Raw genomic sequence first — 21770 nt, 5'->3', positions numbered from 1 at the left:
ACAAATTCATACTCAGCCAGACAGCACAAGAGTATATATAAATCCCTGATGCTTCTAAACATGCACACACACACTGACAATAATTATTCACTTGCAGATCTTTTTTTTATGTCTAAATGAAACAGAGTTTGAGTGTAAATTCTCCTAGGAAATCATTTAAAATATTTTTATGACATCTCTGGGGAGTGTTCTAATGTGAAGGATACATTTTTCCACTCCAGTGCGTCACAGCGCATCGTACGCTGGAACATTTCGCTCACTAGTGGATTTGCTTCGAAGAGCTGCCAAATCCCAATTCTGGCTGCTGCTGCGTGCAGCTGTTAGATATACAGTGAAGTGCACATACACCAGCAGAGAAATGTAATGAAAAGTGTGAATTTGTCAGGCCGTAAGTGTGGTTTTTGTAAGCACTCATATCAAAGATTAGCTCAGTCCTTTTTAACGTAATCCAGAATAATAAAGAATCCTTATCTGCTGCAATTGTGCCGAGATGAAAACCGTCCCTTTTATATCATCTCATTCAAATTAGAGCTCGGCAACGAGAACAGACATGCTTGTAAATCTTAATTTTAACAACCTGCTTTCAGGAGCATTTGGCAGGAGATTTTGGTATTAATGGAAGCATAATTATGGTGGTACTCTATGACAATTTCAAGCTAATATTATTGACAACAAACCTTTAAAACTGAACTATATATATTTAATAAAATTCAACGATCTAGCACTGTTTGCGATTACTTTATGTGTTCCTCGTTGTTGTTATTTTTGGCTCCATATTTGATGGCATTTTTCCTCTATGACCAAGTCCATTCTCGTGAGGCACAGAACTGTGGAGGCTGCTGCCTGTCTTCATGTGGCCTTTGTGTTTTGGCCGCTAATAAAAGAACAAACAGCTGCAGTGGCTACAGAGTAAAAAAAGCCATCTGAACCTAAAATGATTTTCAGATGCCTGTGAAGCTGTTTTTTTTTTTCCATTTTGTCAATTGCTTCCTGTATCCAAAACAAAAGTGTGACCTTTACTCATCCATCATTGTTTCCAATATGTTAAACTTGTTATTAAAACTAAATTGATCTGTTTTTATGACTTTAAATTTACTTGAAGGCTTAAGGATTGTGAATGTCAGGATATCCTACAGCTCTACGGCTAAACGCATTGTGCCTTGAGTTTTTCATTTGAATAAAAAAAAAAAAATAAATATATATATATATATATATATATATATATATATATATATATATATATATACAGTTACTATTAACAAAATTGTGGAAAAAATAAAAAGTGTGTTCTTTGGGTCAAAACCTCCTGTCTGCGTTTATGCAGCATATCTGTCGCCATCAGCTGCGTCTCTGTGTGCCAAGCGCATTGCGTGCATGTGACCCGTACTTGTGTGGGTTAGGTCTGTGCTGGTTTCGATGTGTGTTGGGCATGTGGTCGTGGTCGTGTGGGCCAGGTTCAGTGACGGTTTTGTCTTTTGTGCGAGCCCTCCAATAATCTCCTGCAGGCGCCCCTGGTGAAAGCAATGTGTTTTATTTAACTAATGCTGATTATTCCAAGCAGCACAGACATCCCTCACGACACAGAGCCCTTCACACTAGCTGAGACAAAATTATTAATCTATTATTAATCTACTGAATACAGATTGCTGCTGTCACTAAACAAATTATCTGTGGTCTAAAAAGGTTTGCAGCAGGGAAAGCATGCTTATCTGTGGACAGGATGTTTGTGTAGCTAAAAATGCTGGGTTTTTATTGGTACCTCTTGAGTCTTTTTACGTTTTGTTATATTAAAACTGCAAACCTCAGGTTCTGAAGCATTAGGCCCTGTCCATGTGGGAACCCCCAGCCCCCTTCAAAAACAGGGAAAATGTTTGTGTTAGTGCTGCAGCTGCTGCAGAACCTCGTTGATCGACTTCAAGAAATTATCTGTGCACTGTAGTATTTCACTGACAAGAGAAAGCTGAGGAAAACCAACATATTCAGGATGCCTGTGTAGACGAGGGTGAGACCCACAAATGGAGCCTCACGAGCCCCATCACCACAAACACCTAATGGTGACAGTATGGTTCTGAAAGTTGCCAGGTGATGATAGAAAGATGGGTGAAGCTAAATACAGAGTGACGCAAAAGAGGCTGCAAAATATTAGAAACTGGGCCAAACTTTATCTTCCAGTAGGACAACAACTCTGGGCGTAATGCCAGAGATATGATGGAATAGATTAGATCAATAATCATCCTTAAAGCAGCTGCTTTGCAGAAGAGACTGGAATAAATACGGGTCTCTAGAAGTCCAAAGGTGCAGAGACATGTTCCAAAATGCTGTTGCAAAAGTTGTTTCAGCGGGGGCTCGACACAAATGCAGATCAAACTTTACAGTTTTATTTGTAGCAGTCTTTTAAATCGTGCATTCTTCCTTCCACTTTGTAATTGTTTATCAATCAATTGAATATGTAGAAGTCACTTAAAATCCCAATAAAATGCACGTGGAATTGTGTCTGTAGCATTACAGGATGTATAAAAACACTATAAGGGTCATCAATGTTTTTTGTGCAGCACACACTTTAACCTACAAATCAGTTGGTTAAAGTAACATTAGGGGCATTTTGTCTTCTTGCCTCTTGTGCATATTGTATTACTGGGGTAACATTTGAAAATTTGGTGAAAAGGTCCCCTATTTTTAATTTCTTTTCAAAAGGGATAGGTCTGTTGACTACACAAAACATATTCAACACATGTTTTTTCAAAAAGTTATTGTCAGGTTATGAGATTTCACCTGACCAGTTCAGCCTACTTTGAGCTCCTTTCTGAATGAGCTGTTTTAAGGTTATGTCTCTGTTATGCAAATGAGCTGCTGCTGGCTGTGCCTCCAACTCGGTGTTGGGACTTAATAGATGTGAAAATGGCTGCAAACAGATGCGCAAATGTACAATGACACAGCTTTCGCCCCTTCATTACGGAACGGTCAGAATGACCATGGCTGCGCTTTTATGAGTATGATTTTTTGTTTTCGTGGTTTTGAAAAGAGACATCCCCATTACGTCTCCGTCTTTGGAGAACGACATCTTCTTCGCTCTTCCAGGTCACTGAAGACCTGGAAGAGCGATTAGACCTCTAATCGAAGAGGTCTAATCGAAGAGGTCTGTTTAAACAGACCTCTAAACAGTTGGATTTGTGAAAACTATCTTTTTTTTTTTCTGGCAATGTAGCTGAGACTTTGCCATTAAAACTGTTCACTGCAGTCAATAACAAAACACTAGTCTTTTCCAGCAGCCATTGTACAGTGTCTACTTTGGTAAAAACCAAACATACTTGTCTTCTAACAATGAAGTGAGCATAGTTCTGTGGGGGCGTTGAGGAACTGGGCTAAGCTGGGGCTGCTAGGTAAAAGGGGAAGTGCCTCACAATTGTGACTTAATAATCCGGAGGTTTTTGAAACAGCTCATGTTCCAAACCCCTAAAAAGCATAAACTAATTGGTTCATGTGTTTTGTTTTAGCCTTTGAACTCTTTCTAGAAGCTCTAGAGACCCCAAATGGAAATACTACAACGCTATTTTGCATACTGTGTCCACTTTAAGTCAACTTCTGGTGCTGTGGTTTTGCGGGTTGCATCTCTAAGTATCCATATTACGTAACTACCAGTTTCACAGTTTTCTGGGAAAAATGTGAAGAAAGCCTTCCTGTCTTTCACTTGCACCATCCAGGCAAACCGGGACAGTGCTTTTGTGTGAGAGCGACAACAAAGTGTCAAGCTCCCTCTGTGTTTTAAATGAGGGAACATCCAAAGAAACACAACATGTTTTGCTTCATGTTGTTTTCATCAGTAGCATCCAACAACACTGTATCAAGTATTTATTAGCAATAAATTTAGCTCTTTATGAGGGGAAATAATCTGACCTTCCCTTGAAAGCGGAAGCCGCTTTCCTGATCTGATTGCTCTGGTAGAGGTGATTGTGTTGTTGATCGCAGTTCTGCTACATATTTTATGGCTTGAGTATTCTTCAGTGTTTCTGTCGTACGTCAGGCTTCACATGATCAAAGCACTACAAGGATAAATGGATTAAGTGTAGCATGAGTCAACCTTTGTATGTTGGCTTTTCATCCCTGAAGACATTTGTGTTTCTGTTCACTTCAGCTGAAAAGCTCTACGTCATTATTTAAAACAACGTGGACTCTTTCACCTTTAGCTGAAACGAAACGTCTTTCTAAAAATAAATAAGGTAGTTTACGATGGGTTTTTTTGTTTTGTTTTTTCAGACATTGCAAATTGTTAGTTGTGTTAAAATGCCTTGAATGTACTTAATAGATGCTATGTTTCATGAAATGCTTTGGGTAACATGAAATTTATTTTTTTCTGAAGCGTGTGTACTTTACGTCAACAGGTTTGCTTATGATACTGTTATACATTTGGGCATATTTGCAAGAGATCTACAATACATGCAAGGCTTTTTGGTGCAACCGATTCTGCAACCATTACTTGTCATTGTGATCCAAGTTTTGCAGTATTACAAATTATTTAATCTCATTCAAGCACATTTGTCTTCTGCCTTGTTGTCTCAGGCTGCAAAAACTTTTCCTTGATTATTGATGATAGGAATTTCTTTTTGCCTTGATTTCTTTAATCACTAACTATTGTCAAAGATGCAGCTTTGTGCAGTTTCATAGCACAATCAAGTAACTCTGTTATCTTCAGTCTGTACATATGAAACATTTCCTAAAAAAACGTTTTGAAACTGGCTTCTGTCTCTTTAAGAAGCTCCTTCTCTTTCAGACACTCCGCCTTCAGTAATATCATCACAACAATGTTTTTCCATTATGTTTTTGATCATCAGCTAGTGAGATTTTTTTTTTTTATTTGACATTAAAGTTATTTAAAGTGTCTGCTAGATCTTAGGTCATATTTTGATATATTTCTCTGTCTTTCTTGCAGATCATCTGAATACGTAAAGAAATATGTTGTGTAATTATTTGCGACAAATTAGATTCTATGAATTGTAAGTAAAAACAAGTAGTGATTTTTTTTAAGCAATGTTACTAAATTGTGCGAATTAAGAGTTTTCGCAGCAGAAACGAAGCCTTGTGACCATGGTGATAACAGTGGTGGCCAGATTTTTCTCTAAACTCCTAACTTCTGATGAACGATCGGTCTTTCAGTGACAAAGTCGGCTGCACAGACAAGTATTTATAGCTCTTTGCTGCAAATGAAAATGACTGATGAGTGATCAATTCTTAAACAGATGGACCCACTCGAATGACTTAATACGTGCTCTGCAGCGTCACCGCAATCAGCGGAGGGGGAGTTAAACGATTCTTCACAATCAATCCAAAACTTGTTGGTAACCATTACTTTCTCAGAATCGCTCCGCCCGAGAGCTGGCCGGGCCTTGGTGTCAAACCAAAGTGTCTTCAATTACTAATTTGTTATCCACATGTTGGTAATCGGCAGCAGGAGCATGTGCTCCGATCCCATCTGGTCTCCCAACATCTACCTTGTCAGACAGCTTAGAAGGAACCCACCCTCGCCTAGTAACGCTGTTGCCATGGCCTTTGTGGAAATCATCCAGACCCCACAGCTAATTTGCGAGGCGTGATGTGAATTGAGCGCTCTCAAAATGCAAAACAGGAAGGACATCTACTGTTGATGCTCTCTCATCCTGCTTAGCTTGCTCTCTTATATCCCCATAGTGTTGTTTTTTTTTTCCACATTCACTTTTATCACTGTGTGACTCCACTGACATTTCCCTCTTTTGAGCACTTTGTTTGCATTTTAAGCATCCGTCATACCGAGCGTACCGAGGCATCCAGATGGAGCTGGAGGCAGAAGTTGGGTAAAAGTGAAACAGGAATTAGGGGAAAGGTGAATCTATGCATTTCTAATGCGGTGACTTAATACTTTCACTTACTGTCTAAATCGGGGATGTCAGATAAACGATGCATAATTTCCACTTAAACTTTAGCAAATTTGAACTGGACACAGTTTTCATATCAGAGTCAGCAAATGACTGTAACTCCTCGCGTTTCTTCAGGTCTGGGAGACTAATGACCAGTTGTTGGCTAAATGTTATTTTCACCCGCTGACCATTTCATTACCGGAGGTCGAAGCAGCTCTGGAGGCATTGGCTTACTTAAAAAAAAAGGTTAGGTTAATTTAAGAAGTTACAGTCAATATTTTCTTTTTCTTTTTTTGCCACTGAGAAGAAGTTGTAGCAGCACTGGAGCCAATAAACAAAAGCCGCACAAACAAAAAGCTTTAATGTATTCTTAGTTTTGCAGATGTCTTGAGTGAAAATTTGATTCCTTCAGATGATCTTGTTTTTGTTTCAGATTTACTGAGAGTAGTTGCTCCGAGTGTACAAATGTTTAGGTTTCATTTCATTCAGTAAGTAACAAAATCAAGCAAAAAAAACCCCAAAGAACTGAGCTCTTATAATTTCTTTCCTTTTCTCCATAGTGTCCCTTGTGATTGCAACAATAAATGTATTACATTAAATGAATTAAAACGGATATACTTGAAAGTTGTTGACTTCTTTCACACATATTTTGCATGTTTTATGAAACATTCCTACAACATAACTTTTTATATATTTTTTGCATTTAAATTAGGCATTTCATTATATTTTAAAAGGATCTCCAAATAGAAAAAAACAAACAAAAAAACAAAACATGTATCTGTTCAAGAAAACTGCATGGAAAGCCACCAAAGCTAAATTTGCAGGCAGGAATGCATTTGTTTTCTCTAGCGCTCCTCTGAAATGTCACACACAATCCTGCAGAGCCAGAACACATTTAAAGATGACAAATGCTGCTAATCATCATTCGCCTTAAATTGGTTCAAATTACAGAGTGTTTTTATGGTGGTAATTAAATCATCTAATAGCTTAATTTCGATAATTCATTTTTTTCTTCTACTTTGAATGAATGAGAACATTTTCTAACAATCAGTTGCCTCACAGAGAGAAAGTAATTTTTAGATGAAATTTCAAACTATGTATTTTAGCTAAATTCCAAAACAAAAGATTTTTTTTAATTGATTGTTTTTTTTTATGCATTAAAAAAAACCTCCCAGTGTTTCAGTATGTCATCAAAAATAAAGATCTTACCTTTACAAATCAGACAGATTTCCTTTTGTGCCTCTTCACTTTTTTTTTTTGCGAAAACAAAAACGCTGACTTTCTTTTCTTTTTATCCCTGTTGTGAAAAATCTAAAATATTATTACTGAACGCTCTCTCTTCCCGCAGCCTAAAAAAAAAGAAGCCCGTGTTGTGTGGCGAGTCGGGGAAGAAGATGGTGTTTCTCACTTAGCGCTCAATGAGAGTGACAGGGGAGGAAAAGCGGGGGAGAGAGAAGAACCCACCTCTCTCCCTTCAAATCCTCACCAAATGTGTGCCCTCCCACATTTGCTCCTTTATCACGTCTGCATTTTTACACATTCACACTTCACATATACACACACAAAAGCGACAACAGCCGGCTATTATTTGACCTCGGCTGGCAGAACGCCTGTTTTGTGCAGCTGTATTTGAAAGCCTTGATTGCCTTGCTGAGATATCAACTACCTGTGGAGGAGAAAGAGGGGGGGTAAAAAAAAAAGAGAAAGGAACAACCATGTGAAGGATGGACAGAATTATGTTCTCAGAAAGAACCAGATCTCTGCTGACCGTTGCTAAGAAAGCAGAACTATTGTAGAAGAACGCAGCTTAGTGACTGTGATGAGTAACTTAAACATAAAATGTTGGCACATTTTTTGTCAGCTCAACCCTTTACTTGATCATTTTAACACTCACAAATGGTTTGTCTTATTTTAGGAAACATTTGTAAAGCCATCATGTCAGCATTAGACTAATTTCTGTTTGATACCCACTCATAGATATCCTGTTGACTGCAATGAAACCATCACAAAATAACGTTTGGACTGGCTTTTTTTCTCTCTCTCTCTCTCTCTCTTGCTGCCATTTCCATCATTCCCCTCTAAACCGATGCTTAGTGTTTGAAGAGATTTTGATACTTTTTGCAGATATTTGCTCCTCAGCTTTTTTTTTTTCCTGACCGTTTTTCACTACTGCAATTTCGGGGGACCAATCCAGTACAAAATGGAGCACTCAATAGAACAACCTATCCTGGCAAGAAAAGGGGAGGAAAAAAAACAAACAAAAACAACAAAAAACATGAGATCCACAAGCAGGGGAGCAGAATAAAAAATAAAGAGATATATGGGTTGGTGAATTTCAAAAGGAAGTCTTTGCATCTGAAAGAAACTGAAGGTTTGAGTTGTTTGTATCAGTAGAGACGACAGAAAGCGAAGGGAACTTTCTTCAGCCATAGATTTCACATTTGAATAATAAAGATAAACACATATAATCAGAGGAGCGTAAACACAGGGTTTAGCTGTGTGAAAAGTAAATGTTGAACGTTTTACTCTCGAATCAAGTGCAATTTTTCCTTCGCACACCGCTGAAATTAGATGTCAGATAAGTCCTCCTGTGCTTTGTTTTAGGAGGTAAATTGACTAAAGATTATATACGCTTTTGTCCTTTGCAGATATAAAAGAAAAGCTTTTAGCAGTTTGGTCTCAGATGTATGGGCTGGCATTTATTTAACCTTGTTATCGAAATGTTTTAGCTGTCTGTGCAGCTGATTGTCAACATAATCGCGGTAAGAGTTTCATAAAAGGGCATTGGGTGTTATGACTTGTGTATAAATATTGCTTACAGGTGCAGGAGTCCTGAATAGAAGTCAATAAGGCAAATCTAAATTGTTGTAAGTGAAGAACACGAAGATCAGCAGACGTGGAAAGAAACCTCAGCAAAGTGGGAATTCAAGAAACCAAGAATTTTATCTTTAGTCACACTAAGATGTGTATTTTTAAAGGTGAACCAGCAAAAATAAATTTTGTTTTTGCACAGGAATAGGCGGCATCTTTGTTTTAATGCCATGTATAATTTAGATTTGATTGATTTAAGTTGTATAATTTCTTTTGGACTCTGTGTCCATGAAAAGTGCTTGGATAAATTTCACTTGCTAAAGCAACCAAAAGTCTTTATTGGAACCATTTACTGAAATATCCATTTTTTTTGCAACCACATTATTTAACACAAAGGAAAATAATAATGATTAAAAAAAACCTGTCAAACTACTTTTGTGGATAAAATCTATTTTGTGACTGAAGTTCGTTTCCATTCCAATATTTCAAAATGTGATCATTCTGTTCAATAAACAGACATGGTCATATTCAGACTTGAACACATTATTGAATATTTTTAATAATTACAAATGTGTACAAATTATGGATTGTTGCAAAGCAAATTAAGAAAAATAAGTAGAGCTGCGGTCAGGATAAAAGAATCATGTGTACAACTACAGTCACTGACCAGGCTCAAGTTAAGTTAGACTTAAATAAATGTTTAAATCACTACAGGAAACCAGTCAGCAATGATAAACACAAAATAAAGAGCTTCTAAACGGATCAGTGATTTTCATTACTGATTAATGAGCCTGTGGGTCGGGTCAGGTTTTTCTCTTTTTGCATTCTCCTGTGTGGGGTTACTTACTCTATACTTTCATTGTGCAGTCCAAATACGTCAGTTTAATTGAAGGTGTGATTGAAGGTGTGATTGTGAACAATTAGTTTGATTGGATACTTTTAACAAGATAGGGCAGACTTAACTAGTGTAAAATGTCATCGTGAAAATATCTTAGTTCTATGAGGAAGGTCACCTATTGTCTGCATCTTTCACTTTCTTTGTTTTTACACAAATTCACAACCGCCTCTGGTTTATTAGCAGCATTTCGTTGTTCCATTTGGAACTGTCCTGCAACCCTGGATAACGGTGACTGGGTGAAATCCATGAAAAGACGGAGATGCCAGGTACCGAGTTCCTTTGTAAGTGTAAAAAAAAAAAAAAAAAAAACGCCAGGAATGCTATTCTTCTCTGACATTTTGATTATTTTTGTTACCACTGAGAGTTAACCCCAGATCAGTCCATTAGCAGGGCCATCAGCGAGACATGCTAGTCAAAACACACACACACGCACGCACGCACGCACACACACACACGCACGCACGCACGCACACACACACACACACACACGCACACGCACACACACACACACACACACACACAGACAGTTTGAAACCACCAGCCAACTTGATATTGTCACAGGACCTTAAAATAGCTGGAGAAAGTAATCAACACAGAAAATGCTATTGCAGTGAGGTAACGGTACTATTTACCCTGGCCATAATGTGGACTATTTCAGTCAGCATTTTGACAGCTACATATTGGATAGCTGTAACTAAACGTCGTCCGTGTCGAAGTCGTCTAAACATTAAACTAGTGTGTTCACTGTAGGGAATGTAGATTTCGGTCTTACCTCTTAGATTTTCAAGATGCCGCTAACATTTTCAAATCCGTCACGTACGTGAAGGATGTGGCTGTTCTCGATCAACCTTCACGTTTTCTGCAAAAGTCCTGCTCTGCTTTGTAGTTCGAGAAAATGTCTGATCTGAATTCATGTTAAACATCCCACTGATACTGAAAAAAGCCAACTTTCAGTCATCTTTCAGTAGCAGCCTCAGTCCCAAGTGGTGATGTTATATTGTCACTTTTAGTACTTCAGCTGGATTTCTTCACTGATTGAAAAGAAAAAAGAAAGGAAAAAAAAACTGAGTTTCCAACCACTTGATCGCTGCATTGGGACCTTTAAACTGAAACTCATCCAAATCCAGTTACCAGACTTTTTTTTTTTTTTTGTGCATCTCTACCCTTAAGTAATTTGAAAATTATTTTAGCTGGTTAGACACTATCACCACGATAAAATAAAGTGCAAGTAAATTTACTCGACACGATTAGACCAAAACAGACAAAATAGCAATAAAGCAGCAATGTGTTTTTTGTTGCTTCTCTGTAAAAATACTTCCAGTTTGACAATAGACAGTATGCTGTTGTTGGCAGCTTCGCACATGTCAGATGTACAAAACTAAACAATGCGTGAGCAACATCCTGCTGGTGCCATCCTTGCAACTGAATTCTCTCTGCACTACAGGGTTTCTGAATGTCTGCAACGACAGGTGATCTAAAAATATCTTTCATTTAGAAGGGCCAATGTGCGCAAAATAATCCGCCGTGCGTCGCCCTGCTGCTTGCACGTTTCCCCCTGCCCAGCTCAATCTGACGACGATGCAACAATATCAACTTTTTAATAACGACATTTGAAAACAGGACTAACGGCAAACAAGATCACATTGATTTAGAAATGATCAAACAGGAGGGGGGCACCTTGTTGTGTCCAGTTATTTGCTTCTCAGCAAACTCACAAAATTTGATTATGTCGAGAAAATGAAAACAGAAGAAATTTGTTAGGGGCAAATAGTCTCACGCGCCACACAGTACATGCATTTATGCTTCTGTTGTCAAAAGCAATTCACCGCATTTTGGTGGGCAGGCACGTGCAGGAGGGGGGGAGGCTGGGGGTGCTTGAGCACCTGCCCCTTTAGTGGTCTCTGCACGGCCCTGTTGGTGGGCATAGTTACCATTAAATTCATAGCCAACATGAAGAAAAGAAAGTAAAAAACAAAACAAACAAACAAATTAAGTTACAAAAATTAAATCCGTAGCCAGAGAGCGACATTAATCCATTCATCTTTAAGTTAAAACTCAAAAAGATTATTTGCTTTAAATGTCATTCGGTTAAAAAAAATCCATTTTTTTTTTTTTTTTTTTTTTTTTTTCGGCCCAGTGATCTTTTTGAAAATCCTCCTAAAATTAAATTTTCTCCAACCTGACCCTCGGTGGGTGTTTTAACCTCTGTCAAAGGAGCAGCAAAACAGATTGTGGAAAATGAAAATGTACGGCCTCTCCACTGTGAAATAATAAGAGTCATACATCACACAGCGGCCAAATGGTTTCACTTTACAGGGGAGTAAACCTCTTTCCTTCCTAAGTGATTCCAGACTCCCATGTCACACTTCTTTAACTCTCTCATCTTAGACTCGGCTGAAATGTGGCGTTTATGTGAGGTCTTGATAACTGTTGTATGTTTTTGTTTCTTGATTACATGCAATAAATAACAAAATTAGGTATAAATAGTGGGAAATGTGCATACATAAATGTAGACTGCAGACGTGTATGCACACTTTTCACACACTCAAAACAGGCTTGTTTATTTGTCTGTGTATTTATTTCTATTTTTTCTTTGTGGTAAATTTTAATAAACCAAAAAGGATGTTGGGTTTTTTGACAACATGAATATTGCTTCGTTAAACAGCAGTACAAAAATCATTACTGATAATGATTTATTTTAGTTTTCAAAAGTTTTTGGAATTTGCAAAAAAAAAAATCATATTTGAAGTCCTGCTTGGTTTTATTTTGTTTGTTTGTTTGTTTATCATGGTTTCTTTTAAATTTTGCTATTGATTTTGCAGTTCTTTTCAGATGTTTACCACAGCAGTGAATTAGTTTAAAGATGTGACTTGGCCAGCCCATTGTCAATTAAATAAAGCAATGGCTCAATCTGAACCACGTTATGGGCTCCCCACAACCTGCAGGGCTTTTTTTCATCGGTCCAAAATACACAACATGCTGCCTTGGAAAGCGCTGCGTCTGCCGCACGAACTATGAAGTCATATGTGCAAATGTGGGTAGAGCAGCGTTAAATAAAATCTGCTTTAATAGTCCTTATAGTCGAAAACTAGGCTACTTCACACTATGTGCAGCGTTTGATTACCACTCAAATATGATATTTTCAGGATCCAACTATGCAGCATGCCTACTTTAGTAAATGTCACAGACTTTCTAAATTTGCCCCTTGAGCACCTTTAGTAGCCAACAGTTTACTCAGATTAGTCTGGCTTCACAACTGTCACGGTTCTTATCTGCAAATATCTACGGGCACAAGAGGCACCTGACTGAGATATAACCGAATGCCGTGGAGAACTGACGATGATTTTTCTAACAAAAGACGTCCCAAACCCTTTTTCTCTGGAAAATTACTGCAGGATTTCACCAAACGAAAGAAGAATAACTTTAGACTTTAAGCTTCGAGTTAACTTGATTCTGTTCCCTAAAAGTGAAAAGTACTACACCTATTCCTGTTGAGAAATCAAGAAATTACATTTATTTTATGTTTGATATATAAAGTACAACACTTTCTTGTCATTTACAATCTAAGGCGACCTGCTCGTATTTTACTGAAGAATTTGGTCACAGTGACAACAGGACCATGTTTCCATCTTCATTAAGACGGACTGATTCCTTCTAAAGTGTGTTACTTATTGTATTGCACAAAAACGATACAAATAATTACATTTGGGTGTTCAAATTACCCCCGCGATTCCAGGTGCATAAAATCCGGACAGTCGAATTGTTTCTATCAATATTTATGACAGAACAGGTCGCTCTCATGTGCTCAGGAAAATCCAGTAGTTCAGATGAGAAGATAAGACCTCTGCAACAACTTCAGTCGTAAAATTCTTTAAACCATGATTCTCGTGGTTTAGAAAGAAAGTTGAGCAGAGAGCAAATGATGTATCTGGTGACTCATCGCATATTACAACAACATTTTGTAATAATTACACCCTGAACCCTCCAGCGGTCTTAGCGCAACTCTCAGGAGGAGTACGGCAAATGTCACGGTCGGACAGTGGAGAAGCTGGGGGTGTCGTCCTGCCACACTCAGAAACCACTCACACACACAAAAAGCAAACTTGCAGAAGTTTTTTTTACTCTGTATGCCTGCCTGTGCATTTGTGGGGTCTAAATGAAGGTAAAACTGGAAATATTTTAAGGCTTTGATTATAATGTTTTGTTTTAAAATCAATACGAGCTTTTTGTTCTAAACCAGGATGTTCTCTCACTGATAAGAAACATACGCTGCAGTGATAAACTGGACTTTTTTTTGGCTGCGTTAAAAGATTATTGAAAGCCAGCTACTCTGACTCTCATCCTAAACACGACCAGAAACAACGTAGTGTCACTGTTTGTGTCAGTTTCAAACCCACAAAGCAATGACGACCATCTCCTACCAAAAACTACATTTTCAGAAACTGCAGAGTTCTTAGCTAAACTTTTTTTTTTTTTTTAATTCTCACAAAAGCAAAAAATTTTAAATGTGCAAATGTTTTCAAAATGTGTGCTCAACGATTCAGGATCATGATTGCAACAGACAAAACAGGGTAACTTTGAGCACACAATGGAAATGAAAGTAGTCACGCTGAACTGGCCGGCCTGTAGTTATGACTCATTCTTTATTATAAATACCGTGTGAAAGATTTCAAATCAGCATCCAGTAATGATGACCCTGTGCACAATTACAGCTTAGATGTGTTCGCCAGAAGAATGGGGGGAGTGGGGAAGCCCACCTGAAATACGACTCTGTGGGGCGTTTGCAGAAGAGAAATACCAATATTGCATAAGAGATGAACGCTTCCAACTTTTTGTGAAAAGTATGTTAAGCCTGGAATGCAGGAACTTCACTCCCTGACGTAGAATTAGACCTCTGCACATGTTTAGTATTCGACTTACAGTTTCCGTATGTAATGTTTGCACAGCCTTATGTGCTGGAGCCACAGTGAACACATGAGGTTTTGTTTGAGCCCCCATGTGCTGCTGATGCCTCTGTTGGCTCAGGCTCTGTTTGCTGCTGTTTCCTGTGGTTCAGTGCCTCACCTAGCTTTAGAGGGCGCCCCAGTCGAGAGCGACACACGGGTTAAGCTAATGTCCTTTTAAGATAAAATACAAAATCACCACTTCAGGAATTGTACATTAGAGGAAAAAGCTGAAAAGAAATCACAGATATGACAGTTTTCATTTGAAAGCTGAATATAAATGCAAACACGACAGATGTCAGATTCCAACTTTTGTTGCATAGCAGTGCAGAAATCAGCTCTGGAGCCTTGTGGTCATCCGTTCATTGTTCTTTTCTAATTTCAACTATAAATTTTTGATTAGACTGGGATCTTTTCTGCCTGGCCATTAAGTTGATATACCAAATATTTCCTACATGAATTTTTTAAGGGCTTTTGCTGTGTGGCAAGATATATTATTGTTATTATTATGTAGACTTTCTTACCACCAAGCACAGCTTTGATTTATAGAGTGGCCAAAAAGAAAAGTTCCATGATATGTTACAAACCCATGTTTTATTTCTTGTAAAAAGTAATAACTCCATAGTGCTTGCATGAAAAGCCATACATCCACAAAGGTCTGGCCTTAGGTTCTCTGTAACTAAACCTCTCGTAGGAAACAACGCTTTTTATTCAAGATCATTTATCGTAGCGTTACTTTCCTTTCCTGTAGGAAACTGTAGCCTTGTTTTATTAACCTTTAAAAATAATTTGCCACATGTATTTGCCACATATTTTTCTTCCTTTCACTTTTATCTTAATGCTCAGTTTCATTCTGAATGACTTCAGATCCCAAGTGGGCTGTTAGGAGAAGCCAGGGCCTTAAAGTGAAAATATATTTTCTGGTCACTCCAGTGCTCAGGCTGGAACCAGTTGCCATAGAAGCAGCCACATATCCAGCCGCCGGGGTCCATCCTGCTGCGGTTTCCTGGTCTGATGTGTTCCAGAGGTAAGAGACACGCATCCACGTCAAAACAAGACATCTATTTATCTGTGGTCTAGCTTTTATACCATCGCACCAATTCTAGTTTCTTTTGCTGGTAGAGAAGGATCAGTGAGGGCTTCCTGATTGTTTTGTGTCTGTGCAGCCTTATGAATGAAACTGTGATAAACTGTACGTTTCAACAATCACATGTGCCAGTTTTTGCTCTCCATTTGCAGCAGCAACCCTTGGTTTTTCCCACTTTCATTTCTTGGACAACTTTTCATAGACACCTAAGATATGAATATTGTGTATACATCACAATTTTGCCTTGGTCCAAATTTGCTCAAGACCTTATATGCTTGTCTGTCTTTTCTGCCTCTAAAACATGAAACTTTGAGGAAAGCGTGTCCCCCCCTCATGTCACTCACTAATAGGTACAAGAGACAATCAGTGCCAATCTTTTCACTTGTCCGTAGTTAAAACACTGTACCTGATCTATGTGCAACATTCCCACTAACCTCCATCCCAAAGCACTTCACAAGACAAACAAGCCAATTCAATCTGTTTCAGTTCAACTAAGTGTCCAGTGCACTGAAATTCAGTTGATCGTGTGATGCAACTGCAAAAAAAACAAAATTATCTAAGAAGCTCAGTTGATCTAGCACAGAATGAGCAGCAATCTACCCCTGAAAAAAACTATTTCCTACATTTTTTTTTTTGGAAAGCAAAGAAAGAAATTTAAAAAAAAAAATAAAAAAAAAATAAAACAAGCTGCAAGCCAAGGAAATAATTTATCCCAGTTTTTTTTTACATGTAATTTCAAAAAGTAACTTAATTTTTTATTTATTTTTTACAGAGTAAATCAGTCTATTTTATTTATTTTTGCCAAAGACTGTTGTACAAACACTGATTTTGCTGTCATTTGTTAGTTTTTGATCATCTGACGTTTTTGGACTGAAGCTGTAGGAACTGTGACCGTGATTCACCGGCAACATTACGCATCATTGTGTGAAGCTACCTTTTCTGATGAAACTACTGCTTTCCAGAAATGAACCTCTGACATTTTCAGCACTTTATTTGCCACCTGACGGCATAGCCTGCATGCTCCATGCTGCATTTCTATTTCTAGCAGGTTCTCATTCATCGTATTTCGGTCTTAAAGCCAAACACCGCAGCTGAAGCAAGAAGATTCGTGATGCGTTTCATTGTCATGTCGACTGTTTCTGTGCGATGAGGCAATCTGTTCACTCCCACTTGCTTGCGTAAAAAACGGTAAATCTGTGCATCACAGACGGCATGCCATGACAGTTGGCAGGCTGTTTGTAATAGTGTCAGGGGTGAAAGGCTGTCAGAACAATGAACACCTTAAAAAGGAATTGGCTATGATATCGATGTCAATTATGAGCTAATCTGAGGTGTGAGAGCGATGGAATACGATGGTTTGGAGCTGGCAACAAATTGAAGTATTGATGAAAAGTGTGTAAGTGTCGTGCTTCACGTATAAAAGCATCGAGACTACAGCTTCATGTGAAAGCAAATCGATAACAGAAATGTTTTCATTTAGAAATCACACATGGAGAAGGAGAAGGCTTTTTATTTGTATTCTCAGTTGCTTTTACCATCATTTGTGTGTTTTAAGTGGTTGCAATAACAATGTGTGTGACGGTAATGGTGTGTAAATCATGAGTATGTGGTTACAGGTTTTTCTAGCAGACATGCTCTTGAATCTCACAAAAGTGGTAAAAAAAATGCTCCAAGAACTTGCTCTTAAAGCTTCATGATGGGATTTTATTTAAACGTGTCTTCGTTAATTAAGCAAAACAGACTTAAATGTGAATATATGAACAGATAATAATGAATTGCCTCTGAGAAATCCTAGAGATGAAATTAGTCTCAGTGTCAGAGAACCAGCTGAGATTCCTGCAGCTTACATTGCCATCTTGTGGATTTAAACATTTTTGTTCTCCTTTAATTCACTCAAATCGTTGGCCTCTTCAATCTCATTGTGATTGAAAATGCTTTTTTTTTTTTTTGAATCATACAAAACACACAGTTCGCTTAGCACTGCAAATACAGCAGTGAAATTCACTGGCTTTCCTGCTTGTATTATCCCATGTCTGATTTTTATTGGTTTATTAAATCATTTATTGAGAAGTTGCCTCTGAGTTAGTTTTGTCAGCAGATTTGTGCAGTAACCTTATCGGATGTCATATTTAAATATTCTGCCCACATGTAAATGGAGTCTGCTGAGAAGAAAATTACTGGAGCTTTATGGGAAGAGGATATGAGTCAGACTTCACTGTGAAAACAAAAGCTTCTGGTAAAAAGATGAAAAGCAAGGACACAGAGTGAGATAAATACAGAGAGTTATAGGGATAGAAAAGAGGGATTGCCTCTGAACAGGAAAGTTGCGTCTATTATATAACTTTTATTTTAAAAAGTTCACAAAGCAAAGCAAAAGAGTCCCATCAATTTAAATTGAGCATGTGTGTGATAACAGCATTTCAAGCATTAAGCTGTAGTTAGATTGGGAGAAACTACATTTTACTCATATTTTCGTATGATTCTAATTCTCTCAATTCTAGAGCAGGATATCTTTCCTTGAATCTCTTTCTCAAAATGTTACCGTCACATTCATAAAATCTCTAACTGCTCTCTAAATATAGCCTGACCGGCTGAGTCTGGTGGTAGGATGGAACAGGTTTGTTTTTCTCTGTGCTGTAGAATCATAATCGTACCCAGAGAATGAGACATTTGAGCACTTGCTAACTTGGTCCAGCAGAGGGCGTTAAACTCAACAACAACAACTCCCACTACTAATTCGACTCGTCCACATAAAGAGGCTAAACTGGTGGGAATAATGCAGTTTTCAGCTCTATTCATATGATATTCTCATTGGACCCATTTACTCACGCAGATAAAGAGTGACAAGGAACATTTCTCTTTGTTGTGTCGGTAATGTTATTTATCCACTGAAGTCATTTGAGATCGTTTTATTAATTGAAAAATAAGCTCAAGCTAGAAAACTTTACACGTTTAAAACCTTTGCTGTTTCTAATTCACAGAAATTAAAAGTATAAATATAAGCCAGGACCAAAAATCACATAGCTTAAATATAAAAATGGACAAATGTAGGCCTATCACTAGAATTTTACAAAGTTTTAACAGGAGCCAATAGACTTTTTATACCCACTGTTTATGCCATGGAATGTCAAAAAATACAGTTTCAAACCAGGGCAGTCAACCACATATATCACTAGTCTGGCAATATTTCAACCTTCTGCTGCTTCAGAATATCCTATCTGTTTAAAATGAAAAGCTATCGCAAATGTTTGCACTAATCCTTTTATGAGAATATCCTACCTTCTAAAAAACATTTTAAATACAGCGGTATTTGTAAGAATGAAACAGTATCAGACGGGTGAAACGGGGTTTTATTGAAATTTTGTTAAACACAGACATTTCCAAATAAAGATCAACATTTAAAATAACCTAAATAAATATACAGAAACCACAAAATAATAGGTGTTGTGACTTCTCCCCCACTCTGCGCACTAGGTGCAGCCAGAAGCGCACCGCTGACTGGTAGGCGGGGCAAATGGCTTTATAGTCCGGTTAGCGGCGGAAGTCGTGCCCATAAGTCACGCAAAGCCTCATGGGGGCTAGGAATAAATAACGTGGATACGACAGTAAATGTCACTATTTATCTTAGTATTACACAGAGGTGGGCAGAGTACTCAAGAATTGTAATAATAATAGCTGTAATGTACTTATGTTGTTTATAAATTAGGTAGGAACAGGCGAGAGCTCCGCTTACGGCTTGTTTATTGTTGTCATAGCAACTCCTTAGCAGCTGCCTAGTTACAAAGTTCAAGGAAGTGTCACGTAACATGACAACCATACCCGTGTCTGCATCCTTCGAAAGCCGAGTTTGTGAAAAAAATAAAATAAATAACAATCGTAGGCGAATTACATCATAGCGCTGCATGTATTCCTGTACTGACGTATCACAGCTTGTGATGTCACGTCCCGCCCTGTTGCGTAACAGGTGGACGGGGCTTATATGACTCCTTTAGCTACAATTCTCCCACATTCGAAATCGGTTCTAGTGATAGCAGATTCGAGTGTAAACCAGCAAACATGAGTTCCTCAATTGCACTGAGAAATGCGCTCCAGGATATAGTGGACAACTCTGTGATTCCTGCAATCGACGAGTTTATCGATTATATTCCAGAAGAAAAGTGGGAAGATCTGGTATCTGGATGTCCAGATCAAAGAATCAGAAAGAGTATAGCAGATCTGTTGGACTATCTCACACAGGTCTGTTCAGCAGTGGTTTTGGACATAATCAAGAACTGCCAAACATACAACGACTTGAAAGCCATAGTGGGCAACATAATGTCTCAGGCTTTTGCTCGAGTCCTGGGCATCGAAGAGCACTTCAAGTCAGAGAGTACGGAGATGTTCAACATGCTTTTTTTAAAGCATGTGGTATCGGCGGTCACATCTCCTGTGGACAAGGAAGATCCCACACGGCGGCTCCAGGTGGCTGTAAGATTCAATTCTTTGATGCAACATGTCACCATTATGATCCAGGAACTTACAACAATGAGGAGTGAGATCGAAAAGCTGAGAAGGTCAAAACTTTCTTCACATAAATTCTCAGAGATTCCAGACGATGGGGTGTCTGAGGAAGACAGGAAAGACACAGTTCAGCTTTTCGTGAAGCTATTGATGTCGAGAAGCATCAAGAAGGCAAAGATAAGTTGCTTTCCTGAGCACCTGGAAGCCACGGAAGAACGAGTTGTGGGGAAAATCTGGGCGAAAGTTGAGAGTCAGGAGTTTCAGATTAAGCAGAAGTGCATTCCTAGTCTGTGCCAGAAAGTTTTCAAGAACATCACTGAAACTTTAGGCTGCTCTTCTGAAAGGACGCTGGCCTATATCGAGCATAATTTGGTTGACAATGTAATTGTGTCATGTTTTGAAAACGAACTGAAGAAGCACCAGAAAAAGAAAGACAATTGTTTCAGAAGATACTTTTCTCGTATTATGAAAACATTGGGACACATTTTCACTAAATAAGAGAAGTATTAATTTTAAGGTACAGAGAAAAAATGCAATTTTTTTCTCTAAAATTCTCTAAAATTACAAGAAAATGTAATTTGTTGCCTTGCAGCAAAAAGGTTCTGGGTTCGATTCCCGGCATGGAGTTGCATGTTCTCCTTGTGCATGCGTGGGTTTTCTCCGGGTACTCCGGTTTCCTCCCTTAAAAACAGACTATTAGGTTAATTTTGCAGGGGCGGATCTAGAAAATATTTATGGGGTGGCAAGAGGGGGGCAGAAATTTATACGTACATACATACATACATATATATACATATATATATATATATATATATATATATATATACATATATATATATATATATATATATATATACATATATATATATATATATATGCACACGGATCTGGCGTAAGGTCAAGTCAAAATGACCTTACGCTAGATCCTAAGGTCAGGTGAGGTTGTGTAGAAAACGCCGGGATTGAAGAGTGATTATTGGAAGAGATGAGGAAGATGATGAAGGGTCTTCCAGTTTGAATCTACGCCTTGGCTTCATTCAGCTGTGTGAAATAGATCAATTTGGTTACAGTTTGGAGCAACTGCAATTATTATTTTTTAAATCCAATACTGTGTCATTGTGAAGCTGTGTGAAGTATTAATTTTAAGATACAAAAATTCTCTAAAATTACAAGAAAATGTAATTTGTTGCCTTGCAGCAAGAAGGTTCTGGGTTCGATTCCCGGGCCCGGTCTTTCTGCATGGAGTTTGCATGTTCTCCTTGTGCATGCGTGGGTTTTCTCCGGGTATTCCGGTTTCCTCCCATAAAAACAGACTATTAGGTTAATTTTGCAGGGGCGGATCTAGAAAAATATTTATGGGGTGGCAAGACGGGGGCAGAATTTTTTCAGGGGTGGCAGTATATATATATATGTATATATATATATATAAAACACTTTATTTGAAGGGGGTTAAATAAGACTGTCATGAACATGAATAAGCCTTCATGAATATTTATGACTGTTGTCATAAAGCGTCATTCGGTAAATTATGACACTTTTAATACAAAGTTGACATGATTCAAAATGTCTTTGTTATGACAACTTGACATTAACCAAGAAATCATTACTGATATAAATTTGTTATAAAAGTATTACTGATTGCA

At 38.0% G+C, this 21770-nt stretch overlaps 1 protein-coding gene across 1 annotated transcript; it reads left to right on the top strand.

Annotated features, from left to right (window-relative positions):
- The first annotated feature begins 18966 nt into the window (after positions 1-18966).
- LOC148155847 (uncharacterized) lies at positions 18967-20874 on the top strand. Its single transcript, XM_088011387.1, has one exon. The coding sequence runs from the start codon at positions 19684-19686 to the stop codon at positions 20623-20625; it is 942 nt and encodes a 313-aa protein (XP_087867513.1). The 5' UTR covers positions 18967-19683; the 3' UTR covers positions 20626-20874.
- Positions 20875-21770: the final 896 nt, after the last annotated feature.

The sequence above is a fragment of the Poecilia mexicana genome, unplaced genomic scaffold (assembly GCF_051168715.1).
Source record: "Poecilia mexicana isolate PSO_F unplaced genomic scaffold, ASM5116871v1 scaffold_13, whole genome shotgun sequence".
In the NCBI taxonomy this organism is placed as follows: domain Eukaryota; kingdom Metazoa; phylum Chordata; class Actinopteri; order Cyprinodontiformes; family Poeciliidae; genus Poecilia; species Poecilia mexicana.
This window is presented reverse-complemented; position numbering and strand designations above follow the sequence as displayed.